Here is a 22,136-nt window from a genome sequence, read left to right on the forward strand (position 1 = left end):
CCAAGAAAAGAAAAGGACCATCCCTAGAGCAGCTCAGAGACCTGCAGAACTGCTGGAAAGAGCACAGGAAGCAGAGTCTTCTTAGTTTCAAAGGTTGGACCCAAGGTCTCCTGTATCTTAAAGGGTGGGGCCACAACCTCTTAGATTTCAAAGAGCCAAATCTTTGCTAACTCTGTTCCAGTGTGTGGGGCTGCCACTAAGGTGTACCAGGGGAATGGGGCCACTACTCAAAGCTGAGGGGATGGGATTGCCATGCTCAAGGGGTAGAAGAATGGAACCTGCCAGAGTCGAGGGGTGGGGGTCACCATTCAGACGGACTAGGAAAATGGCGCCGCCAAAAGCCAAGGGGGTAGAGTTGCTGTCCCAGTTGGCCTGGAAGGCAGAACTGAAATCCAGGGCCTAGGGTCCTCCACCCAGAATATAGGTGGTGTGCCAACACCTAAAGTCTGGAGGGTGGGGCCGTCACCCAGATGGTCTCAGAATGCAGAGGATTATTTTAAAGGTTTGAGAGCTGATGTAATTAATTTTGCTGGGATTTGGACTTGGTCGGTGCCCTTTATCCCTTCAATTTATCCTAGTTTAGTGGAAATGTATAACTTGTGTCATTCCAACATTCTATTTTGGAAGCAGATAACCAGTATTCTAGATTTCACAGGTTTGCAGATGAAGATGACTTTGCCCCAGGATGGAATATGCATAACATCTCACACATATTTGATTTAAATGATTCAGGAAATGAGATTTTAAACTTGGAGGTGATTTGAAACTTATGGCATGATGTGATGGAGTGAATTTGTTTTACATGTGGCAAGGGCTTGAATTTTTAGAGGCCAAAGGGTGGAAAGTTATGGATTGAATTGTGTATCCAGAAAATATGTGGGTTTTTTTTTTTTTTTGTTACAATTCCATTTGAGAATGGGTTGTCTGTGTTATGTTAATGATACAGGGTTAGTGTAGGGTATGTCTTGAGTCAATCTCTTTAGAGATACAAAAAAGATTAAACAAGAAAGCAAGAGAAGTAGAGATGGGGGAAATGAAATACCAAGCCACATGAATATTGCCCAGGAACAGAAGCTCAAAAGAGACAAGATCCTCCTCCAGAGCTCACAAAGAGAAAAAGCCTTCCCCTAGAGCCAGCACCCTGAATTTGGACTTCTAAAAAAAAAAAAAAAAAAAAACTTCTAGATTCCTAAAATGTGAGGAAATAATTTTCTGTTTGTTAAAGACACACACACTTGTGGCATTTCTGTTACGGATGCACTACATAACTAAGACACCCCTGAAATACCTAGGAATAAACCTAACTAGGGGCATAAAAGGCTTATACAAAGAAAAGTATAAAACGCTACTTCAAGAAACCAAAAGAGAATTACATAGATGGAAAAAAAACCCATGCTTATGGATTGGAAGACTTAACATTGTGAAAATGTCAATAGTACCCAAAGTGATCTATAGATATAATGCAATCCTGATCCAAAGTCCAACATTTTTTAATGAAATGAAAATAATCTTCAACTTTATGTGTAAAGGAAAGGGGCCCCGAATGGCTAAAGCAATATTGAATAAGAAAAGCAAAGTAGGAGGTCTCACATTTCCCAATCTCAAAAGTTACTATACAACCATAGTAATCAAACAACCTGGTACTGGTTCAATGACAGACACATAGATTAATGAAATGGAATTGACAACCCAGAGGTAAATCTATCCATCTACAGGCAGTTGAGCTTCAACAAAGAAACAGTCTCTTTAACAAATGACATTGAGAAAACTGGTCAGCCATTTGTACAAAAATGAAACAGAATCCATATCTCATACACTGCACAAAAACTAACTCAAAATGGACCAAAGGCTAAATGTTAAAGGTAAAATTATAAAGCTCATAGAAGATAATTTAGGAACAAAACTAGGGAACTTAATTTTTGGTATAAATAGCCTATCAAACACAACTAAAAATGCATGAACAGAAGATAATTTAGGTAACAGAGACATCCTAAAAATTTAAGTACTTATGCTCATCAAAAGACAAAAATTAAAAAGAGAACCTACAGACTGGTAAAAATTCTTTGTCAACAACATATCTGACAAGGGTCTAATCTTTAAAATATATAGAAAACTTCAATAATTCAACAACAAAATGACAAGCAATCCAATCAAAAAATGGTCAAAGGACATGAACAGACACTTCAGATAAGAGATTGGACGTTCAGATAGCCAACAAATACGTGAAAAGATGCTCACATCGTTAGCCGTTATGTTGTCGTTAGGTGCTGTTGAGTCAGTTCCAACTCATGCAACCCTATGTATAACAGGACAAAACACTTCCTGGCCCTGCACCAACCTCATGTTGATATTAGCCATTACAGAGATGTAAATCAAAACTACAATGAGATATCTGACATCCCTGCAAAAATGGCAGTGATGAAAAAGACAGAAAACAACAAATTCTGGTGAGGTTGTGGGGAGATTAGACCTCTTAAACATTGCTCTTGGGACTGTAAATCGTACAACCACTGTGGAAACAGTATTGTGCTTCCTCAAAAAGTTAGACATAGAAATACCTTATAATTCAGCAACTCCACTCCTAGGTATATATCCAAGAGATATAATAGCAACGACACAAATAGACTTAGGCACATCAGTGTTCATTGCAGCATTATTCACAATACAGAAAAGATGGAAACAACCTAAAAGCCCATCAACAGATGTATGGATAAATAAATTGTTGTACATACACACAATGGAATACTACCTACACAACTATAAAGAATAATGTGTCAGCAAAACATAACATGGATGAATCTAGAGGACGTTACCAACTGCCATCACTCAGAGGATATTAAGCTGAGTGAAATAATTCAATCACAAAAGGACAAATATTGTATGATCCCATTACATAATAAAAAGACAACAAGAGGTATACATACAGAAAGAAACATTCTTTGATGGTTACCCAGGATGGGAGAGGGAAAGATATGGAATCACTTTCTAGATAGTCCAAACCAAAACCATTGTCATCAAGTCGATTCTGACTCATAGTGACTCTACAAAAAAGAGTAGAACTACTCCATAGGGCTTCTAAGGAGAAGCTGGTGGATTCAAACTGCTGATATTTTGGTTAGCAGCCAAGCTCGTAACCACTCTGCTACTGGGGCTCCTCCTTTAGATAGTAGACATTTGTTATTTTTGTGGATGGGAAAAGCGATACCAATATGGTTGAAGTCTGCACAACCTGATGAAGGTAAATGAAGATACTGAGAAATACACAAGAAAAAGGGAAAACTTCGGTAAATACTATAACAAATAAGTGTCTTAGTCATCTAATGCTGCTATAACAGAAATACCACAAGTGGATGGCTTTAACAAAGAGAAATTTATTGTCTCACAGTCAGGTAGGCTACAAGTCCAAATTCAGGGCATCAGCTCCAGGGGAAGCCTTTCTCTCTCTGTCAGCTCTGGAGGAAGGTTCTTGTCATCAGTCTTCTCTTGGTCTAGGAGCATCTCAGTGCTGGAATCTCAGGTCCAAAGGATGCACTCTGCTCCCAGTACTGCTTTCTTGGTGGTATGAGGTTCCCCTGTCTCTCTGCTCACTTCTCTCTTTTATATCTCAGAAGAGATTGGCTTAAAACACTATCTAATCTTACGGACCCAATCAATAGAACTGCTGTTAATCTATCTTATTACATCATAGTGATGGGATTTACAGCACCCAGGGAAATCATATCAGATGATAAAATGGTAGACAATCATACAAGGGAATCATGACTTAGCAAAGTTGACAGATATTTTTTAGGGGACATAATTCAATTCATGACACGTAGGTAGATATATATGCATATATGTATATATATATTTTTTTATGTATATGTGAAGGCATATGTGGATGTAGGCACATGCATATATAGGTGTGTCTGCAGGCCTATGTGTATCCATGTTTGTGTGTGCTGCATATATATCCATATACATAATAAAGCACGTGGGTGCACAATTACAGAGACTTCCTAGACATGACATATCCTAAAAACTCCCAGGATTAGTTTACTGTGCCAAAAAGCTTAGAATGATAAGTCACGTGAGATAACACAGTCAGTTGGCTTAACATAGTTCATAAAGTTAGTGTTCTACACTCTAGTTTGATAAGTCGAGTCTGGGGGATTAAAAGCTTGCAAGTGCCCATCTAAGATACAACTCTACTCATCTGGAACAAAAGAGAACGAAGGAAAACAAAGACTCAGAGATGAAACTAATCCACAGGACTAACAGCCCAAATGAGTTTGAAGTACACACAATTGGAAGGGGGTGAAGGGAGACCATGGTGCTGTGAGAGAGTGCGGCTGAATCTTGCTGAGACCCAAGAAGGAAGGACACTAGGAAGGGAAGGAACTGCAAGGGCAGCAAAGCAAGGAGAATACTTTAGACCAATGGGCAACACAGAGGGAAACAGCTGGCTCCCTGCACACAGTGGGAAACTTTGGGAGAGTCAGAATGCTTCTTGGAAGCAAAGATGCAAAGACTTCATCTCACATTCTTTGAACATGTTATCAGGAGAAATCGGTCCCTGGAAAAGGACCTTAAGCAGAGGGCCATCAAAAAAAAGGAAGACCCTCAAAGGGATGCATTGACAAAGAGGCTGCAACAATGGCCTTAAACTCAGCAATGATTGTGAGGATGGCACAGGACAGGGCAGTTTTTCCTTTTGTTTTGCAAGGAGTCCTGATGAGTTTGAACCTATTACAAGGCATCTGACAACAGCAACAATTGTTAATGATCGTGAGTATCTTTTCATATGTTTGTTGACTGCTTGGATGTCCTCTTTAGTGGGTATTCTGTTCATGTCCTTTGCCCGTTGTGTGATTGGGCTGTTTGTCTTTTTGTTGTTGAGTTGTTGCAGTTTTCTATAGAATTTAGAGATCAGGTCCTTATTGGATAAGTCGTTTCCAAAGAATTTTTCCCAGTCTGTAGATTATCTATTTATTCTTTTAATAAAGTCTTTTTGTGAGCATAAGTTTTTAATTTTTATGAGGTCCCAATTTTCTATTTCATCTTCTATTTGTGCATGTATTATGTTTGTTATCCTATTTTTACAAAGGATTAGGTCCCATAGTTTTCTTCCAAGGATTTTATGGTTTTAGGTTTAATATTTAGGTCTTTGATTCATTTTGAGTTAATTTTTGTGTGTGGTGTGTTTAATTTTTCTACAGGTGAGTATCCAGTTTTGCTAGCACCATTTATTAAGGAGACTGTTTCTGCCCCGCTGAACGGACTTTGACTCCTTGTCAAAAATCAGTTGTTCATAGATGGATGGGTTTAATTCTGAGTTCTCAATTCTGTTCCAGTGGTCTATGTATCTATTGCTGAACAACTGCCAGCCTGTTTTGATTAGAGTGGCTGCATAGTACGTTTTGATATCAGGGAGTACAAGGCCTCCTGTTTTGTTCCTTTTCTTCAATATTGCTTTGGCTATTCAGGGTTTCTTTCCTTTCCATATGAAGTCAGTCATTAGTTCTTCCATTTTAGTAGAGAATGTTGTTGAGGTTTGTATCAGAATTGTATTTTATTTCTACATTGCTTTAGGTACAATTGGCATTTTCACTATATGGTCTTCCGGTCCATGAGCACAGGGCACTCTTACATTTTTCTAGGTCTCTTTTAGTCTCTTGTGGTAATGTTTTATCGTTTTCATTGGATAAGTCTTTTATGTCCCTGGTTAGGTTAATTCCTAGGTATTTTATTGATTTAGGACTAATGGTCTTGTTTTCTTGATTTCCTTTTTGGAGTAGTCTTTGTTAGTGTAGAGGAACCCAACTGGTTTTTGTGTTTTAATCTTATAACTTGCAACATTGCTAAATTCTCCTACTAGTTTCTGTAGTTTTCTTGTGTAATATTTAGGACCTTCTATGTTTTTTATGAGACTAGTTTTTTTTTTTTTTTTTTTTTTTGGTAATGGCACATGTGGCACCAAACGTGGATGTAGTAAGCAAAGCACAACCAAAGTAAAATATGAGTGAGCATACATGGATAAGTATAGTCATATTGGTATACAGGTAGTTACACAGATGAGAACAGATAGAAATATCTATTAAAAAAAAAAAAAAAAAAAACATTGCCATCGAGTTGATTTCAACTCATAGTGACCCTATAGGACAGAGTAGAACTGCCCCATAGAGCTTCCAAGGAGTTCCTGGTGGATTCAAACTGCCAACCTTTTGGTTAGCACCCATAGCTCTTAACCACTACACCACCAGGGTTTCTGAAATATCTATAGGTACTTATAAATACAAATATCTGGGTACAAGCATGTAAATTCATTGAAGACACAAATACGTATACTCCACAGGCATAATCGAACTCTTTCCATGATTGATTTTTGGGGTTTGAAAGCTAAGGACCATAGTTTCACCAGATAACTCAGTCAATTGTCATAACATGGTTCACAAAAATCATGATCTGCATCCCAGCGAAGTGACTCGTGTCTGGAATTAAAAGCTTGAGAGCCGACCATCTCAGACACAATTACTCCTCTCCTCTCCTTTCCAGAAGCAAAACGGCCAAGGGTAACCAAAACTCTGAGAAGAGACAAGTCTACATAAGCCACAATCTCATCTACCCCTGTCCAAAGGACACACTCGGCTCCCAGCACTGCTTTCTTGGTGGTATGAGGTCCCCCCTCTCTGCTTGTTTCCCTTTCCTTTTATCTCTCGTATATTAGATCAGGGATGTGACCTTAGTAAGGGTGTTACAATCCTACCCTAATCCTCTTTAACAAAAAATTACAGTCACAAAATGTAGGAAAACCACACAATACCGGGAATCATGGCCTAACCAAGGAGGCACATATTTTTTTTTGGGGGAGGCACAAGTCAATCCATGACATGTGATATATATGATCCTGCCTGCTGCAGATATATATGATAGTTGGTTATTATATATGTATATATTTGTATTTATTGAAATATCTGTATTTAATTATATAAATATTTGCTTTCATAGGTAGATACATAGATCAAGATCAAGAAGATCAATATAATTATTTTGGTCATTGCTCAATATCTTTCTATCCAGGAAAGAATGTCTCTATAGGAAAGGCAACTACTCTATGAGATTTGCTTGATAAAACTTGGTTATGGTCTCAAGAATCCATAGCCTGAAATATTCCTCTTCAAAAGGAAACGTACCTACCAGATAGACAGGCCACTAACCAGTGAAACATTCCCTGCACTAGGTTTGTGTCTGATACCTAATGAGAAGTTTTACTTTCTTTGTATATTTAGTTCTATATTTCCAAGCCAAAACAAACAAAAAAAGCCCATTGCTGTTGAGTCAATTCTGACTTATAGCGAATCTATCAGACAGAGTAGAATTGCCCCATAGGTTTTCCAAGGAGCAGCTGGTGGGTTGAATAGCTGATATATATATATATATTTTTTTGTAATGGCACATGTGGTACCACATGTAGATGTAGTAAGCAAAGCACAACCAAAGTAAAATATGAGTGAACATGCATGGATAAGTATAGTCATATTGGTACACAGGTAGTTACACAGTACCACCAGGACTCGTGTATTTCCAAGCAGGGAGTCTCCTCTCATTTTCATAGATATCTTCTCTCTTTGGATGAATTATTATAACATTGACCCTTTTTCTCTATATGTCAGTTGCTATCTTTTTTTATTATATATGATCTCATCCATGACATGTTCATTGTTACAATATAACCCTCACAATTTTATAAAATTGTTACCAATTTAATAACAAAAAGATTTGGGCAGTGTCCATTGACTAAAGTTTCAACAAAAAATGTATATAGAACTAAATTTTATGGATGAATAATGATTAACATGATGAACAAAAAAAATGATATTAAAGTACATAGGAAAAGATTATGGCTCAATACAATTAATATTTATTACAACTGGAATTGTCTTTATTTGAATATAAATTCATGAGTTGCTCACTGTATGTGCTCAAGAGGGAAGTAAAAGGATGTTCTTTTTTATTTTTTTAAGGATTTTACAAAAGGGAGCCAAACACCAATAGAGGCTTAATTAGCTTATATGTATATTCCTATGAGATTCTCACGGTGACCTTACCCTACTGACTGTTGAGCCAGAAAAGACCAGATTCAGTAGTGCCAAAACTTATTTGCCAACAAAATAAATCAGCCAGAAATCAGGGACAAATTATTAAACTTGGATGAAAAACATGGAGGGAAAACGCTCAAACCAGAATGTAGAAAAGAGTGAGGTAAAGCTATATACACAACAGGATCTGGCTCACGTACTGCAAGAGAACAAGGATTATCAACCCCAGAGAACACAAGTGGGGAGTGAGCTTGTGCTGGCACAGATATTACTGTACTTGATGTTCTGTTACTTTATGTGACATTGGCTCAAAATAAATGGGTCTGTGCTCACTCTACCAATGTCCACAGATATACTTCTGGGAGATAATGCTATTGTCCACATCAGGATAAGAATACTTTTTCTTCTCAATCAATCCAATTTTATTTAAATTGTGACAGAATTAACAAGTAGAATCTTCTGTTCTTTGCCACCTCAAGTCATAGCTTGTTGCGCCATAACTTTCTCATGGCATTTTTAGTGTCTGCGTTCCTCAGAGTGTAAATCAGAGGGTTGAGCAAGGGTGTCCCAATAGTGTAAAACACAGCCACCATCTTGTCCACTGGAAATGTGATTGGAGGGCGAGTATATGTGAATATACACAGAACAAAGAATAAGATGACAGCACTAATGTGGGAAGTGCAGGTAAAGAGGGCTTTCTTTCTTCCTTCTGCACTCTTGTTACTCAGAGAGCGTAAGATGAAAATATAGGAGATGATCAGGATTATGAAACTCACCATGCATATGGCCCCACCATTAAACACTATGAGTAGATTTATGACATAAGTATCCATGCAGACAAGTTTCAACAAAGGTTGTACATCACAGAAATAGTGATCAATAACATTGGGGCCACAAAACGGTAATTTCAAAACCATGAAAATCTGTACTAATGAATGGATGCAAGATCCCACCCAAGCCAGGTTCAAAAATTCATCACAGACACACTGGCTCATGATGGTTGTGTACCGCAGGGGTTTGCAAATGGCTACATAGCGATCAAAGGCCATCAGTATGAGCACGGAGATCTCCATGCACCCAAAAAAATGACCTGCAAAAATCTGAGTCATGCACTCATTGTAGGAGATGACTTTCTTCTTAGATATAGCATCTATAATCAACCTGGGAGCTGTGGTTGTTGAGTAGCAGGCATCAGCAAAGGACAAGTGGAAAAGGAAGAAGTACATGGGGCCTCCTAATATCTGACTGTATCTGATGGTCATCACAATAAGTAAGTTTGCCAACAGAGTTGCAAGGTAGAGAAACAAGAAGATCACAAACACTAATTTCTCCTTCAGAACATCCTGTGTTAATCCAGACAGAATGAACTCAGTCACACTACTGTTCAGCTCCATGGTTACAGTTGACGTGAAAGGATGCACTGAGAAATGGTTTCTCTGCAAAGAGAAGGGTGTAGGTGGTGATTTGGCAATAGCAGCAGACTCGGAGTCTAAACTATAACTGTATAATTCTAATTCCATTCTGGCTCCGTGATAGAAATCTTGCCTTCAGAGTGGAAGACCTGGTTGTTTCCCAGTTGATGCACCACACGTGCAGCCACAGACCCACCTATCGGCGGAGGCTTGCTTGTTTCAATGCTGCTGAATGGTCTCAGCTGAGCTTCCAGACTAAGATGGAGCAGAAGGGAAGGCCTGGCAAACTACTCCGGAATATCAGTGAATGAAAACCCTGCGGATCATTATGGTGCGATCCCATGTTGTGCATGAGGTCACTGTAAGTCACAGATGACCTGATGGCAGCTAACAACGACAAAATCAGTTGGGAATTTGTTTTTTCTTTTTTGTGCTGATGTCCATGCTTTAACCACAGGCATTGACTAAATGTCTTCCTTGTGGATCTAAGACATTTTGGGGCGAGAAAAAAAAAAACCCACAAGCAATTTTGCTCTCTGACAAATTCTGAGAACTGCTTATTTTGCTTTATGACCTTGAACAAGTCACTGTAATACCTTGAAACTTTCTCTTCATATAAAACTTAGATTGTAGTAGAATCTTGGTAAGTGTATGTAAGAATCCCTTGGAACCCTGTTGGTGTGGTTGAGAGCTCAGCTGCTAACCAAAAAATCGGCAGTTCAAATCCATCAGCTGCTCCTTGGAAATCCTATGGAACGATTCTGCTCTGTCCTACAGGGTCACTAAGAGTCAGGATTGACTTGATAACGTTTTTCTTTCTTTCTCTCTTTCTCTCTCTCCCTCCCTCCCTCCCTTCCCTCCTTCCCTCCCTCCCTCCCTCCTTCCTTCCTTCCTTCCCTCTTTCCCTCCCTCCCTCCCTCCCTCTCTCTCTCTCTCTCTTTCTTTCTTTTCTTTCTTTTGGTTAAAAAGCACTTGTAGTGCAATGGTTTAATGCTAGGTTGCTAACTGAAAAGTTGGTGGCTGGAACCCACCAGCCCTCCTGAAGTGAGAGATGTGGCAGCCTGCTTCCCTAAAGATAACAGCCTTGGAAACCCTATGGAGCAGTTCTACTCAGTCCTGTAGGGTCGCTATGGGTAGGAATTGATTTGATGGCAACAGTTTTTTTTTGGTATGAAAGCATATATGGAATATATGTGTATAACTAAATATTTGAGAAACATTATTCCTATATAATTCAAACATTAAATTTGGAGATTTCCTATTGAGAAAAAAAAAAAATATTCCTTAATTTGGACACAAGTTTAAACCAGTTATTCCTGACTTCTTCAGTATCTGAGTTGGGTTATACTTTTCCATTTACATTGGCCTAAATGGTATGTTAGCCACTTTTTATGCCTCTGGACCTCAGTTTTAAGGTCTTATTCAGGTTTTATTGCACTTAGTGTCAAGGTGGGTCCCTTTTGAAATGCATAGAGCTCAGCTGACTGGAGTGGAGCCTCATCTTTGTGTAGGTTGAGCCTTCTATTAGATGATGTTTCCTGGATCTGTTACATTTGCAAAGGTTTGCCTTTTTTTCCTTTATTTCTGTGACACAAGGCTTGCAAACATCATTATGATTTTCCTGTGTGACAGTTAGGGAGCCCTGCTAGGTTCGTTTTGGTTTTTCTGTGTCATATTTGGAAAACCAGAGGCTTTCCATGTAACCTAATAGAAAGATGTCAGTCATAAATTATCTGCCTAGTTTTCCGTGGCATACTGTCATGTCACAGACTGGTGGCACCAAAATGTCACTGGCCTGATTGGTGGATTGCATTGTCAGATCATATTTCTCAAAATCCATATTACCAACCATAAAGTTAAACACACTCAATTAGTAAGCATGCTTTCCAAAACTGAAAACACACGCCATCAAAAAGCATTTTTTTTAAATAAAAATTTGATAATGAAAGGGTTAAGAGGAAAGGATATCTCCAACTTTGACTCTTGATTTTGCCTTCATTGTCAGTCAGGACACATGGGATGTTTGAATAAATCATCAAGGCTGGTAGTATCGAGCTGAATTACTGTATATGTGAAATCAACCATTACTCACATTAGTTACATAGTATAGAGTTTCACATCCTATGGATGCAACCGGATATACCACTTCTTGTATTTCTAAAAGCTAAAAGATGTCTTCACTCAGTGTGATTCTACCATTATCTTACAAAACTTTTGTTTTCTGCCAATTTTTGTTTCTCTTAAAATGTAATTAAAAAAATATATTTCATCATTTCACCATGCAGATATCTTCCCCTATGTTGTACTCTATTTTTTGCATATACATATCTATAGAATTGTAAACATTCTCTGGTCTTTTAAATATTCTGGTTTTCTTTTGGAATTGTTAAAACCTTTTTCCAATATAAAGATTATCAATAATGTATTCATTTACTTTAGGAGTTGTAAATTAACATACAGAAAATTCATAATATGGTTTCAAAGCTTTTTTAATCATTTAATTTGTTTTCAAATGTTCACTCTCATAAAAGATTTTTGAATGAACCGCTTCCCATGGTATAGTCTTTTCTTTATTATTAGTCATTTCAGAAAGAAAATTTCAAGATTATTGAGGCAAAAGCTGTGATTATCTTCATACTTTTTGGTAACTACTGTCAAATAGCCTTCCAATTTTTTTTATCAATGTTTATTAGAAATATTTTAACTATACAGTGAATATATTTATGTAATAAAATATCCAACCTTTACAATAAATTACAGGATTAAAAAATTATCCTTCTAAAATTCATAAATTCCCAATCCCATGTTACAGATGTAACTAATAGTTCCTTACATATTTTTCCAACTTTTCAGAGTTATACATGTACATATTTTGTTTATATATCCTCTTTGATGTAAAAATTGGATTGTTTTTTCCACTTGTTTCTAAAATTACAGGAAAATGAAACAGATTTCTAATGAATATCAAACTTGGATTATTATCGTATTTGCTTGATGAGTAAAAGTAAAACTATGATATACATTTCCTTGATTACTGGTGATAGTACAATTTTTGTATATGTTTTACTTATATTTTATCTTTCCGGTTTACATATCTTTGTCCATTAGTTTTTTAAATATCTTTAAATTTGAGCTCTTTCCCTTTTTTCATATTTATGTCCATCAGTCATCAATTTGGAGAGTTGTGTCTTTATCCTGTCTTATATTATTTCTATAATTTTTAATATTAATGTCAAAGGATCTAGAATTTATTTAGAATGAATTTTTAGGTACCTTTACTTTTTCTGATTAATCATCTGTTCATCAGTGAATCAATAACACCTTCAACTCAGCCATCATATGTACTAAGAACCTAATCAGGTCTCTGGTAGCTATAGCAGCACATAGATATGTGTCTTCAAGCTCTTTATGATCACATTGGAGGGATAACATAATTCTGAATAAGATAAGTATCTGCAAAAAGTTACACTTGACTATATATGATAATACCTAATGAATTGTGGTTCCAAAAGTAGACAGAACCCTGGAGAAAAAATTGAGGGTCAGCGAAGGTTCAAAAATGAGAAATAAATGGAGTTACTGATTTCAATGTATGAAACTGAAGTTTCTCACTAAATTTTCTGGAACTAAAGTATTGAAAAGCTTATACTGAATTTTACCAAGTAGAATTAATGTTTCTAATTAGTAAGTCAAATTGTTCCTCTTATAAAGCTGTACAAAAGAAATAAAACCTTGTTTTATTTATTTATTTATTTTTTCTGTGATCCAGCTCAAATATTAACTCAGTGTGATAATACCAGTTATAAAAACAAAAAGCTTTGACCAGCAGTTTCAGTTATCTCTGACACATATAAAAAGCAAGTGAATTATTACTTTTTCTTGAAACACTAAGTTCCCGACAGGGACTAAAGACAAAAGCACGTCATTTGCTGTGAGGAGAGGAGCAGTTAGGTTAGCGAGTGAGTAAAAGGAGGGGGAGAAGCATGAACTGGTTCAGGTAAGCATTGTAAAAAACTATACTCTTATTAAAACAAGAAGTTGTAAGAGGTAAGTTTGTGGGCTGATGGTGGACAGCAGTGAAAGCCAGGTGATGCAATTCTATTTGATTTCGCTTTAAATGAGCAAAGAAGATTTGAAACCTGAAGATAGGCAAGCAGCACTTCACAAAGATGTATGCATTAGCTAAGGTCAGCAGTACCTTAGAGTTCTATCACTGAGCTCAGCCATTGTTTCCTAATGCTCCTGAACAGTCCTACCTCCCTGATATTGGAGGACACCATGGTAGGGGAACTTGCTATTAGCTGTTCTTTAGTATCTTTAATTTTTACTTTACCTGTTGAAATGTTAATAGTTCAAATTATAGCTCATCCCAAATCTCTATCTCCAGCCCCAAAAGTCTTCCCTTTTCTTCCCAGACAAATAGGCATCTACCTCTATCCCCTACACTCTTATATTAGTATGTACTTTATTAGGTATGTATTGAATTGAATGAGGTAATATTAGATTATATATTATTTTTGCATAACCTTAAAGAGGTTTTCACTTTCACTATTTGACCTGCGCGCTTTTTCATGAGGTTAAGTTAGCCATTTATCTTGTTATCCTTATGTACAAAGATTCATCTGAAATAGAGTTTTGCCAAGTATAACCAGACTATAAAAAGGTTTGGATGCTACTAGATAGCCCCTCTCTCTAGTGTCTAACAACTATTATATAAATCATCAAATCTCAATCATCCATGTAGACTGCATCCTAAAAAAGAGAAGTCCCAAACCAGCAGAGAATGATGTCAAATGACACCTTAAGTTTCTTTCCTGTCTCCAAAACCAACCACTGTAAACTTCATGGTGGGACAAATACCAAACTAGGGGCATAACAAATAATAGTGAAGGGAGGGAAGGGACAGAGACTTGCCGAAGTTAAAGTAGGAGAGAGGAGAGTGACAGTCAGTGAATTCCAGGGAAGGAAGAAGAGCAAGAGTATAGGAGGCAGAAAGACAAATGGGAGGAGACAAACAAAGAATGTTATTGAGGGTTGTGTGACCCAAGATTTCATCACAGAGTTCAACTTTTTTCTCCCTGACCAACTATACTATCACTTGGACCTCAACCTGAGAGCAGGTGCCGTTGTAGGTCATGATCAAGGGTTGCCATGGGTCTTGAAAATCCTGTCTCATAATCATCACCATTGAACTTCAAATCTTTAAAAGAGGATCCAGAAGATTAGAATTTCTCCTCAGGCTGGCTTCAATGCCACAGTGTAGTTTATTTCCTCTTGTGTAAGCAGGAAGGACTTTGATAGATAGTGTACCTGCTCTGAGGCCAGCAAAGATTTAGGAATCCTTGTCCACCTTCACCTTTCACTGGGGGGTAAAGACCGAGTATAGATTCCATCAGAGCATAGATTACACAAGATCACTTATAAGGAGGTATTGTGAAGAAAATATTTTTAACAGACTTGAAAAACTTACCTCTTTTCTTATGAGCAGATATATGACTTCCAATTAAGTATATTTTTCATATCTTCAGCATTAATTTTCTTAGAAGATGAATCATACGAATCCCAGTTGAAACATGGAAACAGTACTTCATTGACATTTCTCAATGCTTTCTATCACAGGAGGTTATGGAGAGTGGGGAGTTTAAGGACAGAAGGAACCCTGCAAATGCAGACTTTACATTGTTGTTCCCCAGAAGCAGTAGCTTAGAAAAAACAAGTGGGTCGACGACACTGGGCAGTGTGGTTTAAAAAAATAAAATATCAAATGTTCATCAATCTTGTTCTTGAAAAGGTCTTTTTGGAATAAGCTATTTCGGTACACTGAGGGAGAAATAACTCTGAGGTCAGTCCCCTTCCCACAGGTACTTTTGAGTTAAGGTTTCTCTTTTTACTGTGTTGGATATTTATTGCAATTCACACAAAATCTACAAAAGCCTATGGCAGGCTTTCAGCCTCAGGAGCTCCAAAAAAACCATTACTCCCAGCCAAGTCCCTAAGGATGTTCCAGTGTGCTACCCAGGTCAGACAGTTCAAGAGCAAAAGCAAACCTTGGGGCCAATTAGTTAAACTCCATTCTCACTTTGAATGCATTTGAAGAAACCTCAATCCCTTCTCCATAGGATTGCTTAAACCCATCTCTTCTAGAAAGATTAAAGTCTTGAAGCCAGTTAAAGGCTCAGATGAGTGAAATATGTGTGGTAGACGTGAATTCATGCTTCACCACTTATGTGCTGTGTGAACTTAAACAAGTTTCTTAACCCATTAATTTCAGTTTCCTCTTTTGTAAGAGATATCTGGTAATAATTATTACTTATTACTTTTAACAATATTAATATTACATTCTCCTAGTTCTAACCCCATCTATGCTTTAAGATAGTTCATAAAGAAGGGAGACAGAAGGAAAAGAGAAAAGAAATACTGAATACTTGTCTTAAGTGTTTTCTTTTTAAGATATGATTTTCCACTCATAGGAAAGAAACCTCGATTTTTGTTTTTTTAATGTAGTTGCACATAATTAAAAATGGGACAGATTACATTGCCATATTGCTTTCTTATTTGGGAGACCATGCTTCTACCCAGAATTTTGATGTCAGAATGTCCTGCTAGGTGTATCAGTGCCTGCCAGGTATCCCCAATGAGGATGAAATGAGAGGTCCAAGGAGGGGCTGAGACAGAGAGATGGGAGGCAGAAAAGGAGGCATGATTTGCATTTTTACCAAAGGGCCTAGTGGCAAAAAGCAGACCCAAACTTCTTGGAGAAAACCATGCCCAACATCTGGAATTTTTTGTTATAAACAGAGGAGTATACTCTTGAGGAAGCTTTTTGGTGAGTCATTGAAAGTATATAAGCCTCAGATTTTCCATCAGTTGAATGGGAATGAGAAGACCTAACTCTGAAAAGCTTCTGTAAAAACTAAAAGATATAATACATGGAAAGAAAGCACCCCTGTGCAAAGAAATACATATGTGTTTTTATTAATCCTTCCTAAACTTGTAAACTCTATGAAGAAGGTGGCATCAGGATTGGAGGGAGACTCATTAACAAGCTTCAATATGCAGATGACACAACGTAGCTTGCTCAAAGTGAAGAGGACTGGAAGCACTTACCGATGAAGATCAAAGACAACAACCTTCAGAATGGATTACACGTCAACATAAAGAAAACAAAAACCTTTGCAACTGGACAAATAAGAATATTATGATAAATGGTGAAAGACTGAAGTGAAAGGATGACTAGACTACGTCTCACATACTTTAGACATGTTATCAGGAGGGACCAGTCCCTGGAGAAGGACATCATGCTTGGTAAAGTAGAGGGTCAATGAAAGAGAGGAAGACCATCAACAAGATGGATTGACACAGTGGCTGCAACAATGGGCTCAAGTATAACGATTGTTAAGGGTGGCACAGGACCTGGCAGTGTTTCGTTGTGTTAGACATAGGGTTGCCATGAGTCCAAACTGACTCAATGGCACCTAACAACAATAAACATGCAGACTTCAGGCCCAGAGAAGGGAAATAACTCACCTAAGGTCACCTAAGGTCACCTGGCAGTGTTTCATTGTGTTAGACATAGGGTTGCCATGAATCCAAACTGACTCAATGGCACCTAACTACAATAAACATGCAGACTTCAGGCCCAGAGAAGGGAAATAACTTACCTAAGGTCACAGAATTGAGCCTAGGATAAAATCTTTAATTACAAGTCTAAAGATCTTTTCTTTTGATAAGGTATGTACAGTAATGTCATAAACTTTCTTGGCCTGGAAAATAACAACAGCTAAAAGTGGAGTCCATGGGTGGCATAAATGGTTAAGTGCTTCCCCACTAATTGAAAGGTTGGTGGTTTGAACTCACCCAGAAGCCTGGGAAGAAAGGCCTGTTAAAATGCTTCCAAAAGGCACCAGCCTTCAAAATCCTATGGAGTGCAATTCTACTCTGCACATGTGGGGTCACCATGAGTCAGAATCAACTCAAAGGCAACTAAAAAAAAAAAAAGTTTCAAAGTTGATCATTGAACTGCCCAAAGGCAAGAAGTTAAGTAAAAGTTCCCTTCAGGTTCTTTCAAGATCTGAGGTGAACAGATCAGGAGTGCTCATTAAATATTCATTGTAGACTGAATGACTGGATTATTCAACTGGACTGCAGGTTAAATGTCAGGGTATTATTGAATGCAGTTGGTCATGGAGCATTCAGTTATGGGAACTGAGAACACATGACAACTGAGATATTTTGGGTTTAGATCCACTTGTTTCTCGCGTGTAGTTTTAGGATGAATTAGTGTCCTACTTTAAAACCTGTTCACTTAACCTTATTTTAAACCCTATTCATTTGCATTTTATCAAGGTGATATTTCTAGTGAATAATTCAGAAACTATGGCAAGATTCAAACCCAATTAATAAAATGAAAAATTGAAGTAAGAGTTTATTTTATTGGGATCCAAAATGCTTTCAGAATAAAATTCAAATCAGTAAGAACACTTTTTTTGCAGGTGATAGAAGACGGAAAGGAGAATGAGAAAGAGTAGGTAGAGAGTTATACCTTTATTTTCTGTTTTAATTTTTTATACAGATTTGGGAAAATAACTAGAGTAGATAATTTATTTGTAATATTCTTCACTGTGTTATGTTAAAGTGTTATCTACGGTTATTTTCAAGATCAAGGGACGAATCCCAGCAACAGCCGCATTCACTCGCCAAACTCGACATTTTAGTAGATAATATTGTAAATACATTTAAATTTCAAAAAGCGAAGATAGCTCACTTATTTTCATTTACTCAGCACTTACTGAGCTCCTGCAACAGCCGGTTCTAGATACTGATGATACATCAGTGAATAACATAGGAAAAAATCCCCTGCCTCACAGTTTATTCTATGAGAGGAGGCAGATAAGACACAATAAGGAAATAAACTATATAGTAAGTTATAGAGTAGAAATTGTTATGTAAATATGAAGAGTAGCTAGGAGAAGCTATAAAAGCCAAGTTGGGTACTGCTATTTAAAAAAAAAAAAAGGCGAGGTTAAGATGTGTTTGATTTGAATTATCTCTTTACTGACTAATGCTCAAATAGAATTATTTTCAATTGGATAAACTAAGCCAACAAAATTCAAATCAATGAGTAAATTGGATGCAATCCCCTTCTGAAGTCTAAATTTTACCCTCAGATTCCTCCGGCCTCTGTTTACCCTGTAGTCAGCTCACAACACCTGTAACTGTGGTATTGTTTTTGCTAGGAAAATGATTTATCAAGAGTCCTCTTTGATTGAGCTCAGATGAAAGCTACTCATCAACGGTTCCCTTATGAAATCTACTTCCCTTCCTCTCCTTCAGATGATTCATGTGGGGTGGTCAACTGACCCAAAAGGACCTCATCCATTGGCAGAAAACGGCCAATCAGGTGTTATCTCTCAAGAATTTTAACAAGTGATTCAGATCCGTTGTTGCTGTTGTTGTTAGGTGCCATCGAGCCAGTTCCAATTCATAGCAACCCCATGGACAAGAGAAGGAAACACTGCCCTGTCCTGTGCCATTCTCGCAATCCTTATTATGCTTGAGCTCATTGTTGCAGGCACTGTGTCAAATCCATCTTCTTGAGGGATTTCCTCTTTTTTGATGACCCTCTACTTTACCAAGCATGATATCCTTCTCCAGGAACTGGTCCCTCCTGATAACAAGTCCAAAGTATGTGAGACACAGTCTCACAATCCTTGCTTCTAAAGAGCATTCTGATTGTTCTTCTTCTAAGACAGATTTGTTTGTTCTTTTGGCAGTCTTTGGTATATTCGATATTCTTCACCAGCACCACAATTCAAAGACATCAATTCTTTTTTGGTCTTCCTTATTCATTGTATATCTTTTGCATGCATATGAGGCAACTGAAAACACCATGACTTAAGTCAGGTGCACCTTAGTCTTCAAGGTGATATCTTTACTTTTGAACACTTTAAGGAAGTCTTTTGCAGTAGATTTGCCCAATGCAGTGTATCTTCTAATATATTGACTGCTGCTTCCATGGGTGTTGATTGTGGATCCAAGTAAAATGAAATCCTTGACAACTTCAATCTTTTCTCCATTTATCATGAGGTTGCTTATTGGTCCAACTATGAAGATTTTTGTTTTCTTTATGTTGGAGTGTAATCCATACTGAAGACTGTGGTCTTTGATCTTCATCAGTAAGTGCTTCCAGTCCTCCTCACTTTGACCAAGCAAGGTTGTGTCATCTGCATACTGCAGGTTGTTAATGAGTCTTCCACCAATCCTGTTGCAGATGTTAATGGACCCATGTTAAATGAGGAAGTCATTTGTTCCAGGAACATCTACAGTTAAGTTTCTGAGAATGCCCTTGTCTCTGCCCTTCCTGAGTCCTGAATGCTTCTCCATCAGATTGACTGGGATCACCTCCCATCGCCATCGAATCTATTTCAACTCATCACAAACCTATATGACAGAGCAGAACTTCCTCATAGTGTTTCCAGGGTTGTGATCTTCATGGAAACAGACTCCTGCCTCTTACTCCCCTGGAGCAGCTGGTAGGTTCAAACCAACCCACTTTTGGTTAATAGCTGAACACTTAACCACTTGGTCACCAGGGATCCTTAACTCTGATCAGTACCCTAAAAATAAAACTTTTTTTCATTTGAAAGAGTTTCAGGAAGCTCCTGTTCTAATCTCTAAGATATTATTGTCCTCCTTCCATGAATGTTTTTCGGAGCATGGTGTGAATGGTAAGCAGTTTAATAGATAATCTGATTCCTCTCTTTTCCTGATTTGTTTTTGTTATTATATTTTAAATAAGCATAAAATTCAAGTCCTTTTACATATGGGGACGTTCAGCTGCCAACTCCAGAATGATGAGTGATCTGAAGGTAGAAAAAACATTTCCTGACCTTCGCGTTAGTGTTTTTCTATTGCATTATATTACCTTCTGTCTTATAAGGTGCATCCCCTAGAAAGTTTTTCTCTAGGCCCATTTTGATTTCCTTCTTCTGGAAGTTTGATTTTTTATAAGTTTCATGTTTTATTTTTCATCAGAAACCACCACCAGTCTGGTCCACAACTTCCTCATGGCATTTTTTACTTCCTTATTCCTGAACGTGTAAATCATAGGATTGAACAAGGGAGTTAGGAGGGTAGAAAATATGGCCACAATCTTTTCAAAGGAGAAAGTAGATGGAGGTCGCGCATACACAAATATGCATGGGACAAAGAACAAAACCACAACAGCAATGTGAGATCCACAGGTTGAGAGAGCTTTCCTTCGACCTTCAGAGCTATGGGTTCTCAGGGAGACCAAGATGACACAATAGGAGATAAGCAACAATGAGAAGTTTATGATGCAGATTAACCCACTATTTGCAACAACAAAAAAGCCAAGGATATGAGTGTCAGTGCAGGCAAGAGCCAATAATGGGTATAAATCACACATGAAGTGATCAACGACATTGGGGCCACAAAAGGGCAGCTGAAATATAAAGAGAATTTGTATTACAGAATGCAAGAAGCCACCTGTCCAGGCTACCACCATCAGAATGCCACAGAACCTCCAGGTCATGACAAAGGGGTAGTGCAATGGCTTGCAAATGGCCACATAACGATCATAGGCCATGGCTGTGAGGACAATCACCTCTACTCCAGGAAAGAAGTGCTCAGTAAAGAGCTGTGTCATGCAGCCCTCAAAGGAGATGGTTTTCCTCTCATAGAGGGAGTCCACAATCATCTTTGGAGCGATCACAGAGGAAAAGCACGCATCCAGGAAGGACAGGAAAGCCAGAAAGAAGTACATGGGGGAGCCCAGGAGTGCCAAGCTGCTGCTGATGGTCACTACAATTAGCAAATTGCCCCCAACAGTTGCAATGTAGGTAAGCAAAAATACAACAAATATTATTGTTTGGCTATTTGGGTTTTGTGAAAGCCCCAATAGAACAAACTCTGTCACACAGCTTTGATTTTTCATAATTTCAGAGGAACAGGTGAAAGCTTCCACAGTGACCATGTAGAATCTGAAATTATGAGAAAGAGATACTTGCCTCAGACAAGTTTACGGGATTAGCTAGTCATCAATGCATTGGTGCATCCATAAGCAAAGTTATTTTAAGTGTTTCTGTTGAGAACACAAAATGAGAAATATGTTAAAGGTGGTAGCGAGACACCAGGAAGGATCAAGGTTAAATACTTTAAAATAGCCAGAGTTTCAATACAAGGAATGGAAACATTCATATGTGGTAGGAGTGACAAATAGTTTTTATCTTAAGTGGCAACTCTGATTAGTTAGTTGTGGCTACCTAGAGTGAGTTATTGAGAATTCTGAAACACATCCAAGCTCTGAAGAAAGGGGGACTGTAATGTATTAGTTATGTCTGCCATTGACATGGCATGGGAACCAGGATGACTTGCATGGGAAATACATCTCTCCCCAGGAAACTGCCTTATCTACAAATAGAAGACAAGATAACGTGCAGTTTAACAGGCACGTGGAAATCATGCCTACTACCACATATTTCTTTAAAAGTCTGACCGGAATTGGGCCTTTAAGATGAATTAATTCATTCCTTATAAAAAAATAAAGGCCTATGAAATTTCCTAGACATATGCTTAGCCAATAAAATGTATACATTAATTTTTTTTGGTTGCTTTTTTTAGTTCA

General features: G+C 37.7%; 2 protein-coding genes across 2 annotated transcripts; both read right to left on the reverse strand.

The window, feature by feature from the left end:
- Positions 1-8,557: 8,557 nt before the first annotated feature.
- Positions 8,558-9,472, reverse strand: LOC100669439 (olfactory receptor 4C11-like). Its single transcript, XM_010601640.3, has one exon. The coding sequence runs from the start codon at positions 9,470-9,472 to the stop codon at positions 8,558-8,560; it is 915 nt and encodes a 304-aa protein (XP_010599942.2).
- An 11,038-nt stretch (positions 9,473-20,510) lies between these two features.
- On the reverse strand, positions 20,511-21,446 carry LOC100665937 (olfactory receptor 4C15-like). Its single transcript, XM_003422352.2, has one exon. The coding sequence runs from the start codon at positions 21,444-21,446 to the stop codon at positions 20,511-20,513; it is 936 nt and encodes a 311-aa protein (XP_003422400.2).
- Between the last annotated feature and the right edge of the window lie 690 nt (positions 21,447-22,136).

Source organism: Loxodonta africana, chromosome 7, assembly GCF_030014295.1.
Source record: "Loxodonta africana isolate mLoxAfr1 chromosome 7, mLoxAfr1.hap2, whole genome shotgun sequence".
Classification (NCBI taxonomy): Eukaryota; Metazoa; Chordata; class Mammalia; order Proboscidea; family Elephantidae; genus Loxodonta; species Loxodonta africana.

Coding starts and splice junctions, on each gene's coding strand:
- LOC100669439 (XM_010601640.3), bottom strand. CDS start 9,472: ATGGAGCTGAACAGTAGTGTGACTGAGTTCATTCTGTCTGGATTAACA.
- LOC100665937 (XM_003422352.2), bottom strand. CDS start 21,446: ATGAAAAATCAAAGCTGTGTGACAGAGTTTGTTCTATTGGGGCTTTCA.